This window comes from Aulonocara sp. 'chitande type north' Nkhata Bay, linkage group LG10, assembly GCF_057382095.1.
Source record: "Aulonocara sp. 'chitande type north' Nkhata Bay isolate Kocher_YH1m ecotype deep benthic linkage group LG10, A_spYH_male_GT1.1, whole genome shotgun sequence".
NCBI lineage: Eukaryota > Metazoa > Chordata > Actinopteri > Cichliformes > Cichlidae > Aulonocara > Aulonocara sp. 'chitande type north' Nkhata Bay.
Window position 1 is genome coordinate 33194799 of NC_141353.1, and position 12114 is coordinate 33206912.

The 12114-nt window shown below is 41.3% G+C and overlaps 1 protein-coding gene across 2 annotated transcripts in view; it reads left to right on the forward strand.

The window, feature by feature from the left end:
* Positions 1–3787: 3787 nt before the first annotated feature.
* Positions 3788–12114, forward strand: part of gabrb4 (gamma-aminobutyric acid type A receptor subunit beta4) — a 55306-nt gene continuing 46979 nt past the window's right edge. Inside the window, exons 1-2 of one of the 2 annotated variants that reach the window (XM_086309589.1) lie at positions 3788–5202; positions 7187–7281. In XM_086309589.1, the coding sequence (XP_086165715.1) occupies positions 5123–5202; positions 7187–7281 (175 nt within the window). In that variant the 5' untranslated portion in view covers positions 3788–5122. The remainder of the gene's footprint in view (positions 5203–7186; positions 7282–12114) is intronic. The other variant, XM_086309588.1, reaches the window with a different exon arrangement.

Below are 12114 nucleotides of genomic sequence, written 5' to 3' on the forward strand. Positions count from 1 at the left end.
GGCAAAGTCTCTGTTCATGCTTCTCATCAGGGCCAGCTCATCTATTTTATTCCTGAGTGAGCGAACATTGGAAAGGAAGATCCCAGGAAGAGCAGTTCGCAGTCCACGTCTCCTCAGACGCACGAGTGCGCCGGCTCGCTTACCTCTCTTTCGGCGTCTCACTTTCCTGATCAGAGTCTGCAGTAAATCTGCCGCAGATGCGACAAATATTGGAAGTAAATCCACAGGTGTTGTAGTCCTGTAGTTAAGAAGCTCTTCTCTGGTGTAAGAATATCCAGAGGAGTGCCCAGACACAGAAGTTATGCACAAAAACAAAACAGAAGTAACGCACTGAAGCACCAGGGCATCCATACGCGGCGCCATCTTGGATATCAATCAATAAGTGATAGGATGCCACTTAACAAAGTGGAAGCAACTGGGAACAGCTAAGCCATGAAGAGATTCATCATGTAAACTCACAGAGCAAGGTCAGTGGATGCTGAGGTGCATAGTGTGTAGAGGTTAGCAGCTTTCTGCAAAGTGAATTGGTGCACACCTCCACATTTCATTTGGCCTTCAGATTAGCTCAAAAACAGTGTGTAGAGAGCTTCATTGGAATGGATTTCAATGACCAAGGAGCTCCATTCAAGCCCAATATCACCAAGCACAATGGTGTTGTAAAGCACTCCGCCACTGGACTCTAGAGCGGTGGAGACGAGTTTTCTGGAGTGACGAATCACGCTTCTCTGTGTGGCAATCCAATGGACAAGTCTAGGTCTGATGGTTGCCAGGGAAATGATACTTGTCTGACTGTGCCAGGAGTAAAGTTTGTGGATGGTGGATTATGGTGTGGTTTGTATTTCAGGGGCTGGGCATGCACAGAGTCCTGACCTCAAACAGATAGAAGACCTTTGGGATGAATTAGAACAGAGACTGCGAGCCTGGCCTTCTCATCCAACATCAATGTCTGACCTCACAAATGTGCGTCTAGAAGAATGGTCAAAAATTCCCAGAAACACACTCCCAAACCTTGTAGAAAGCTTTCCCAGGAGAGCTGAAGAGCTGCAAAGGGTGGGTCAACATCATAGTAAATGCTAAGAATTTGAATTTGAAGGCATATGAGCAAATACTTTTGACACGTATTTATGAGAATATTGTAAAGCCTGGTTTCCAGTTTCAGACCAACATTGCTATCTTTCCAAATATTCAGCCTCTTCAGGTCATCAAGCTTCTGTCCTTAAACTAGTCACAGGGATCCCTCTTACAGTGAGAATGAACAAACATGAGCTAAAGCTTTTGTTTCACCTCACAGTTAAGGACTTCATTGCTGTAAATTAAACCCCTTCGCGAGAAGCCTTGATTGTGTTCTCTAATCAGAGGGAGTGTAAAAAATCCCACAACAAATTAATGTTAAATGAACTCTCATTAAGTTCCCTCCCCCCCACCACCATTGAAAACACACCTATCCACTCATGTCCCAGACTGATGGTGAAGTTGTATGAAGAAAGGATAAAGCATGTTGTCTAAACACTTGAGTTAAACATACAGCATCATGTGTTACTAAGAGTCGATTGGGGCGTTTGACTGATGCCTATCAACAGCAAGAGGAAAAGCGAGTGACTGGAAGGCACCAATGCATTAACCATGTGATACTATTTATATCTGAGGAGCAAGGGTGACCCAGTAACTCACACGTGTTATGCAACATATGAATGGCGCAAAAAAAAAAAAGTGCATGGAACATGCACATCTCAGGGACTTGGGTCTCCTTGTCATAGATGCCAATGAGAGTTAATCGCATTAATCAGGGAATGCTGTGGATGGGAGAGAAAAACTGTCTATAATGTAGAGCAGACTGTGCATGCCCAGACACTGGAAGTATTCATCTAGCTTGCTGTCAGACAGGTTTCAACTCCATATTACGCTCCATTATATACTGCCACTGCTCCACTGTGGCTCAAAAACGTATCCTATGAGAGCTGAACTGCCTTCAAATGAAACACATGTGGACAAGTAGCACTTATCAAACCTACAATTCCTGTTGCCTTGGCACGTAGACATGAGCAGACCAATTAAAAATGAGAATACATTGAGCTAGTTTGTCTTCAAAGAAAAAACTTGAACATTTTAGCGTTGAACGTCTCGCTTCTTTTGAAACCAGATATCACATGTGAGAGATGGACCCAACTAAAAATGTTCGCTAGTTAATCACAAGTTAGCCTCACTCAAAACCATTCCCTGTTTTGTCATCACTTTGAGTCCAAATAGGACCACATTCAAAATAATGAACTTTATATTCTATTAAATATACTATAAAACGACATACTGAGACAACTAACACATGAGGAGAGTGTTTATTGAGGCACTTCAGTTGCACAAACAGAGGAGTAGCCCCCTGCTGGCCATCGCAAAAATGCACATTACAGGATTCACTTTCCCAATGGAGGATTTGCTTCTTTTATGTACAGTTGAAAATCAACCTTAAGCTATAGCTAGGCATTAATCATTAATTAGAACATCTACAATCATCTTGTACTCGTAAACTAATAATGAGGAAACTAGTGACTCTAATTGTATCACTGTTATACTTTCATTTTTTTTGATAAAGAAAAAAATAACAGACATGATCATTAAATGATCCTGAGAAACAATGTCCAATTATTGTTAATATGAGTTTTTAGGGCCATTCAAAATCACTTCTCAAGTATCCAGGTTTATGACAGGAGAAATATTCTGCAGAAAAACAAAACAAAACTAGTGTTCAGCTGCCAAGTGTTTCCAACATCATGAACAAACTAACACTCAGTTTGCTGAATCAGATGCTTTACACCAGATTTGGAGCCATCACACTTTCAAGCTTGTCTGACTATCAGCTCCTGTGATGCAACAAGTATGAGTGTGTGTGAGAGCCAGTCGTAATTGCCAAGCCCTTGGGTTTCAGGTCACAGTCAGTCATGATCTTACCAAAGTCTTTTTTAGAATATTTATTATATAATTGAATGCATCTGGTGTTACTCAGTATATAAATAGCGATGCAATAGCGATGATGGTTATGATGGTCAGAGACAGGCCGCTCAATGGTCTCTTCCGAAGCTAAAGCCAAAATACAGCAGTGGCATGCTTTATTGTGTACATTTAAGCATCGGTTAAAATAGGATAATTAAACGGGATAACTATTTTCCTTCTCTGCCACTTCCTTACCCTTTTGGCTCAGTGCTGTGACATCACCTGTGGGGGAGGGACAAAGTGAAATTTCCTTAGAATGGAGGACAGCAGAGTTGAGGCAGAAGCAGCAACAAATGCTTTGAGTGTGCTGAAAAAGACATTAAAAGGAGAAAAAAAGCAAGAAAGGAAGAAACTAGAGACTGGTTGCCTGGTTATTCGTGACAGTGCTTGTGGCCATGACAATGACGATGATGAGGCGGTTAAAGTACAGTGCGAAACCCCGAGTCACACCACATTTCGTTCTTGCATGCATTTAATGTAACACAAATGCCTCGGTGGTCAGCTTCATCAGTCGCTGTTTGCTTTTGTCCCACTGACACCACAACGGCGACAGAGCCGGGTCTGCTCCTTTAAACGAGCCTTTGCGCATAGCCTTCGAATCACCACAACTGCATCAGTGCTGGCTGGGTTGCCTAGCAACTGGACAGCACAGAGATCCCTGAAGAATACCTCTTCCTCTGTATAAAACACAAGCTCGTGTGATTCTCCGATTGTGGTGTGCGCGTGTTGCCAATTTCCCAGTGTTTATGTTACTAATACGGGGGGAAAAACATGCTGAAGAGGAATGAAATAAATAAATAAATTCGACGTGCGTGTTTCCATGCCGTGGGTGCGCTCGCGAGTGTGCCCGCATGCATGACTTGTGTGTGGGTGAGCGCCTTCATGCGTAAGTGCGCGTGTTTCAGAAATGTGGCAAAGTGGAAGAAACGCACGGAAACGCACCGGCACACACTTCCAGCATCCTAATGGGCTTCAGAGAGACAATTCAGCGCATGAACAGCCTGTCGCTAAGGAATTCACCTTAGGTGTCCCCCTCCCTCCTCACCCCTTAGTAGGATATTTTATTTTATTTTAAAAGCAGAGATCCAAAAAGAAAAGAAAAGAAAAAACAGAAAGAAAACACAGGAGACGAGATTCCCTCATCATATCTCTTTGGTCATTGGTTCGGTGTTTCCAGGAGAAGACCACCGGACCCTAATAACGTATTCAAGCGCCATTTAACGCCGGGCAGCGGAGGCAAGTGGACTTTTCGAATAGGTTTGCGTCTTTAACATGTAGGCTAATCCGACGTTGTGACACATTGCATTTGGCGTATCGGGGGGGCCATCCATATTTCTCGGCATCTAATTTTTTTCTCCACCAGAGGAGTGATATAGCCTGCTCTGACGTCTGCATCAGATATTACCCAGTGCTTTTTCAATGTGCATTTTCCCCTCAGTGACTTTGCGCTGATCTACATCATCATCAGCAGCAGCAGCAACAACAGAGGGGGAAGACAAAAAAAAGAAAAGAAGCGGGGGAATGAAGATTTAATTTTTTTCTTTTCTTTTCTTTCTTTTTTTTGTAATACAAACCCACCGCTCCCCTCCAGACGACGCGCGTTTCCAAGCTCAAACAAATATCTTTTAACAACATCACGTTGTGGAATAGTCTGGCGCCAGAGCATCGCTGGAACCATGCCTCATCTGCAGATTTGGACTGGGAAATTTCATCCACCAATTTGATCGTCAAGAGGCTGCTGCTCAGTCACTCATGCCCGTGTTTGTTTGGTTTGTTTGTTTTTAAGGGGGAAGAACACTTGTCATCACTTTTTAAAAGTATTAGGTATGCCGTTTTTTGAGCAAGATGTCTGATCTTCTGGTGTTGGTCGAGGGGCTCTGTGACCTGCACGGATTTCCATAGCCGGGGAAGAAGCAGCGGGGGCCAATTACCAGATTTTTTCTTTCTTTTCTTTTTCTTTTTACCCCCATCCCTAAAGCATATTTTAATGAAGACATCGCATGCATAGATGTAGGCTAGTTTATTCGGCATTTTTAAAAGGCAATTATTTTTTGATTGCCGATTTTTACTTTGTGCATTTTCGGGAGGACCACTGGACCGGTTGGATTATAGGAACTATATAGAAGGATTTGTGGAGATGTTGGGTCGCCAAGAAGATAAATTATGTGGAATTTTCTCTGCTCTGGCGGCTTTGTCCTTCGTATGCTTTGTTCAAAGGTAAGAAAATGTCGCTTGGAAGAAAAAGAAGAAAAGAAATTACGAACTGTCACACCCGTAGACGTGATTACCGGTCAATAAAAGGCTCAGATGTGGCAAATCGCATTAACGGGGTACCCAGGCCTACTTATTAGGGGCATTGCTGCCGATATATGCCCTATTAGACGGCGCTTTGGCGCGCGCGAGCGTAAAAACATGCGCGTGCACAACCAGAAGCCCATTGTGAAACGTAACCTACTCCCGATATCAAAATGGGGATATACGTGTGTGTGTGTGTTGTCTGGGGAGACTGTGTAAAATGACAGCCCTGAGTAGGCACTGTAGGCTTGAGCGATGATTAAGCGATACAATCAATCAGCCGATCATCGATTGATTACGCTGTTCTAAACAGCTGTCCGCAGCTGTGAACTACAGCACTGTATCCAGCAAGCAAAACCCTTTTAATTTTCAACGCCAACTAATGTTCGTATTCATACTGCTGTCGCCCACTTGCTCCTTTTTGTATATTTATATACGTGTTTCAATCTGATTTTGAGAAGGAATCCTGGCGGGTTGTCATCCTCTGCTGCTCTCCACATAGATGACAGGGTAGCCCTTTAACGTTGCAACGTATTTTTTTTTTAAATTCATGTGCCATGGCTTTTAAATGTTTACACCATTGCCAAATTACTGCACAAGACTTCATGGATAACGTCTCAGTGTCAGTCTCCTGATCAGTTCCGTAGTTGTTTTGATCTTAGAGGAACTGATGTAGCTTTCATCCCTTGTGGCCTACTCCTTTTTCATGGTCTGCAGCAACCTGCAGCTTCCCTTATGAGAGTGAAATGCTCACTGAGAACACTGGGCTGCACCTTTTGACATCTGATTCCATTACAATAGTCTGACCCAAGCAAATGAAAGGGTTTGATTTTTGCAGATTCCCTCATGATGCTGTCAGGTGTCAAACCCTCCGGCCCTGCAACTGCCCAGCTTGATGAACAGCTGCACTGCCTATGAGCTAATTGAACAGTGATTCCCTGACTGAGCCGTGGGCAGTAGTGCTCCTGCCATACCAAGGGAGCAATTTACCCCCCTCACACACGCATGCATGCACACCCTCCCTCTACACTCATTCAGCCCCTTCCTTGTAATAGGGAACCTCAGCTGGAGAGCTGCTCTCTGCTAGGTGATGCAGGTCATGGCACCAATGTTATAGATGCCACTCAGACTAGAGTGGACTATGCAGTTCCTCCTGGGAGAGGTGGTCTGTCTCCGGGCTCAGACTGATGAGGCCCGTGCTTCTGACGGCACGATGGGAGGCTTTTTGCTATAACCTCGTGCTTATTAAAACACACGCCACTGAATCACGCTGGGCTTTTAGCTGATGGCGAGTCAAATAAACTGTGACGTTGTTACACTTAACACCATTGTTTCTGAAGGACTGGCATCAATATAAAACGTTTGACAGGTGCACCATCATTGCACCCCCTCAACCGATTTGATGAATATGCTGTAGGTGGGGCAGAGGGGGATAATGCACAATGCAAAGCACGTTTTTCAAGCATTTCCAGTTATGATACAAACATGGGATTGTTTTAACATTTTATCAGGTGCACCTCAGAGTAACACAGAAAATAAAAAAGCATCTGCATGGATTTAATTCTTTGCAGTGCTATTTTCTTTGCGTTTTGATTAAATCTGGAGTCTGGTAGTGAAATAATGTTTACTTTGAAGGACGTGGGAAGCACGCGTGGATGGGATTATTTGTAAGCGAGGTGTTGTTTAACATCCAAAGTCCCCTTCTGCCCTTTTGCTAACACCTTATCAGGGCTTCCTTTTCAAATGTGACATTTGAAAAGGAATATAGAGTATGTGCAGCACAGTTTTCAGGCTACTATCACTCAGTAGGTGTGCTGCAGAGATGCGTAATGTTTGTGATAAAAGTATTGGACACTTCTGCTTTTGCTGCTTAAAAATGCCTCTTGGATTTTCACCTCCCCTCCAGCTCCTCCATTGGAAGCGCCGGCATGTCTGTGGCCAAGACCACCGTGGACAAGTTGCTGAAGGGATATGACATCCGTTTAAGGCCTGATTTTGGAGGTACGTGTCATGATTACATCTGTTTATGGGTCGAGGGTCTTAACAATTCAAGGTTTGGTCATGATGATATCTACGAGTCATCCCTAAGCCGAGAGCTGCCGAAGAGTTGGCCTGTGGCAAAAAAAAAAAGAAATGGGGATGAGCTTTGAAGTGACTGCTACCATGTCATTACTATGCATCTATCCACATAATCGAAGATGGCTGCTCCTCTAGAAGTAGGGCATACATGGAGACGAGCCGTCAAACGCTATGTCTTTTAAAATCTGGCAGACTGAATGCACTGATTTTCAATACTTTTCTGAATGCACTTCTGATTAGAGATGTTTTATGGCCTCTGCGTTGCACATTACGCCATACATTTGGCCCATTAACTTTTACTGGAAATTATGCATTTGCTCATTACAATAATGTTTGCTTTTATGATTCTTTAAAGTATACAACACGGAGGACAACTCGTTCTTGTTTGCTACGTAGAGTGATTGTTTTACTGAAGCTATTTAACTAAAGCGGAAGTATGAAAATAGCTGGACAATCTATATTAATTTGTTGGTACTTTAATAGGTAATTCGTTGGGTCTCTTTTGTGTAAAATGAAGGTTTGGGGGAAAAAAATCAATAAGAATTAAAGCTTTTCTTTTGCAAATTAAGTAGATCATGTGTACTTACAATGTACAGGATGAAAAGCCAGTGGTTGGTTTCCTTTTGACATTTAAGTTATTGAGATAACATAAAGTTAACATTTCCAGCTGTGGCAGCGTTGCTTTTGTTTTGCTGTAAAAAATGTTCAGGGTTGTAGATTTGATTGAATTTCATTTCAAATGTAAACAGACATACATTTGCATACATTTAGGAGGCTTATTTGGCTGATAGTGGTTTTCTTTAACATACATGATCTAAATTACGCTTATTAAATAGATGCACACTGTTCACCAGTACCTTTTTTAAAATATGCTGCAGGCTGCAGCTTGTCAGCCCTGTGACTACACTACACTTGATGAGAATGAGAGCAAGCAGTGAAAAACATATAGCAGGTGTGCCTCCTCATATAACCTTCGTCTGGTTGGCTGCTCTGATGAAGGCTTATGTGCCAAGATGCGTTAGGCTGATGTTAGCTATTGTAACAAAACAAAAAAAACCCAAACAAACAAACAAACAAACAAAAAAAGAAAAGAAAAGAAAAGAATTTTTATTTTTTTTTAAATATGCTATGTTATAGTTGAGGTTAGGTCTTTGTTCTGTGTTTTGGAGTGCTGCCATTCCAGAGTTGTTTCAAAGACTCAGTGAAAGGAAATAAGACAAAGCAGCAACGAAATGCCATTTTCACTTTGCTTCCGACTGTTGAAACAAGCTCGTTATGCCTAGCAGTAGTTTTGGACATTGCACATTTCATTTTAGTTTTGCAGCCAATTTCAGTTGGGATATTATCACCCAGCAAGACCCAGCCCCGTTTGACAATATTAAATATCACTCAAATACAAACAAATGTTTCAAAGTCAATGTTTCTGCAACAGATTCACACATTCCTCGGTCCCATTTATGTAGCGCCATAGCTGTGTAGCTGGTGCTTGCAAATGCCAAGTCTATTGTGTTTTCTCTCTGGCGTTTTAATTTGTGCTTTCATGACAGTTGGCAGCAATTTGAAGAGTGTTTCGGGTCTGAACTCATCCTTATTGTCCCGCTCACCAGCAACAGTTTTGTAGCTCACCAGTTCCGCCATTCAAAGCAGACAAAAGAATTAAATGTGACCAAGAACTGTTGAATCTGTGTAGCGTTTTTGCTGTTGTTAAAGGTCAGAAAAGACAAAAAAAAGCTGGATTCGGCATGTCGAATTGGCAAGCAAGCAACAATCACTTTACTTCGCCATAATGACTTACATAATATATAAAAACACAATGCCATAATTCCCATCGCATATCTCTTGTGGGTGAATTACCAAAGTATGTATTAAATATCAGAATATAATCAGGAATTTTGTGCATAGATTTTGAATAAAAATAAAGGTTTCTGTTCCGAAATGTTCAATGTTAAGAAGATATAGGCAGCGTTTTGTGTTATGTGAATGATTTCATTTTTGTGCAGCTGAGAAATCAGCAATGTTTTAAATTAATAAACAAATGGATTAACACTGCAGCATCCTCTTTTATCTCTATATTACCATCAATTCAAGTAATTGCCTTGATTTCTGGTTCGACATTGAATGATATTAAATATCTATATTGATATTGATTGCCTAAAGATTTGTTAGTCACAGGCTGCTATTCTGTAGCAAGCTGCGAATGTGTTGGAGTAAGTAGAGCAAGTTTTAAGGAGTGAGTATCCCAGGCAGGGAGTAGCTGTGCTTTACCCTCGGGCCAGAGAGCTGTAGTCCATCATGTCTTGATATTTCCAACATCACTCAGCTGCTTCTGCTGTGCTACTGCTGCTGATGACCTTCAGCACTGGAGATTCAAGAAGGAGGATTTTAATTTGGCACAATGCAGGACAGTGAGTGTGATTGCTATCGGCCTGGCCAACACCCATATTAGAAGTAAAGATCAGCCCAGAGGTGTATGTTGGTGGAAAAAGCTTGTGCACTGAGTGGTCAGAAATAGGACGATGATGCGTGATATTATTCAGATCGTTTATTTAAATGGAAAGTCCACTCTGCAGTCATTCCATTTGAACAGTGCTCTCCTCTTCCCATTGATCTGTGAACCGACTGGAATTAAAGATAATAGCTCAACAGTCCCAAATTACTTCTATACTATCATGATATTGGTTGAATTACTATTACTGTTTTTCAATTTTGCAGAAAAAACAGTTTGATTAGTGATCTCTTGCAAAAAGGGTGTGCGTGTCTTCTCTTTGGATTGTAGTCCTCGGTTGTAACCGCCTAACAAACCGCCCATGGTAACAGTGCTGATTTTTCGATCGCAATTCTGAATGATGCATTACATTGATTTAAATTCAGCCAGCGCATTGCAGACCTGGTAAAGAAAGAATCATTTTTTAAGCACAGCAATATTTTTTTAAACACATTTGCTCTTTTTGAATCAGTTGTGTTTTCATACCAATGCAATTGCTGCTACTCAATCCAGGACCTGATTGTACGGAAATCTGTGTCTTGTATTAAAAAAACAAAACACTCACAAGTTACCAAAAAATGGACGGTTGGTTGATCGTGTCGCTGCTCAGCTGCATTTCACTGCGTCTGCCACCAGTACTTGCTTGTTTGCTGCATTGATACTGATGAGGTCTATCTTTTCCCACTTAATGTTGAATTATAACGAAATAAGGATGAAACATAGTTTTAATGACATTAAATGATTCTAACTAGCTTGAACTAAGCAGCAAATGGTGCATTCAAATGCTTTTCTTAAAATGTGCTCATTCCATGAGAACTTTCCAGCATACTGAAAAGTGTTGTGTGGACTTGTTTAGGTGTGTTGTTCATGTAAGGCAGATGACTCACAGTGATGTATGACAGTGTCTTACAATTAATCGGAAAATAGTGGATTTTGGGAATATGCCCAATTTGGGGATACTAGTAAATCTGCAAAGAGAATCAAAGCTTGAACACATACTAAATGGAAAATAGGACACACTAATGAGACTATACATTTTAAAAGTTCACAGACATTGTAGGGAGTAAGAGCAACCACTGAAGCAGTAAAGCTTTATTAGTTATTGGAGCACAGTGGTGTTGGTCATGTGTTTAATGATATCTTCTAAAACTGGTTGGTCTTTATCATGATTCAGTGATGATGATGCACCTTCTGTTGGGGTAGTCCCTGTCTTTGATTTCATAGAAATATTTGTTGGGAAATTCAAGGTAAGTGCAAAAATACTAGAAATAGTCATGGAGGGCTTTGGTTGACTATATATGTTTTGGGTTATTACATTTGAAAGAGATGTATGTTATCATAAGAATGAGGGGGTTTAAAAGAAATATTTTCTTCTATTCATAATGAAATAAAGAAATATTGGAAATTGAATATTTTTTCCACTTTCATATTTAACCACAGGTACAAGAATCAGATCCAGAACATGTAACATTTACACTCGTCTACTGTTCCACAACCATCCCATTTGACAAATCTGATAAATGATTTAGTACTCTGTCGAGAGGAGCAGGGGCTGTGGATGCACATGCATTTATTTTTCAAATCCATAAGCCGGTTAAGCTTGTTGAAGACTTGCAATTGTTACAATTACCTAAAATGATTTGCATTTTTTTTTAACTGCAGCACCAGACTTCATCTTAATATACAGATACTAATTTCTTTGTCTAGTACATGTAATTATGAGTGATCAGTTGATCTTTGAGAGTCTTAAGTCTTTCTCAGGTAACAGTGCATCTAGCGTCTATGTTTTCACTCTTTCAGAGTAGCTTGTAACATCAAAATCTACACAAGAAGGAGAACCAAAATGGCTCCAAAGCAGCCTCACTGGCAAAGCATTCTGTAGACAGATATGCTTCCTTAAGCTAGCAATATTTTATCATTGCAGGTTTTGTTCGGGTGCAACCACTCAACACATGCCAATCGTATGCTACAGAATGCCAACACTCTTGAAATTGGCCGCATGTTATCAAGCGAATCAAAGAGTAATCTCGCAGACTGGAACTCTGAGCCAGTGGAGTGAAGTAACTCATCAGTAAGATCACCTGCTGGGGAAAACAGACAGTTGACTCTCCATGGCACATGGTCGGCTGCTCTTGACCAAGTGTTTTTGACAGTAAGCCCCATTTTTCAGTGAACATGGGAAGCTCTGCTGCAAGGTATTCCTCATGCGCCTCTGCACCTTGACAGCATTTTGATTATATAGGTTACAATGGCAAAGCCCCTTGGAAACC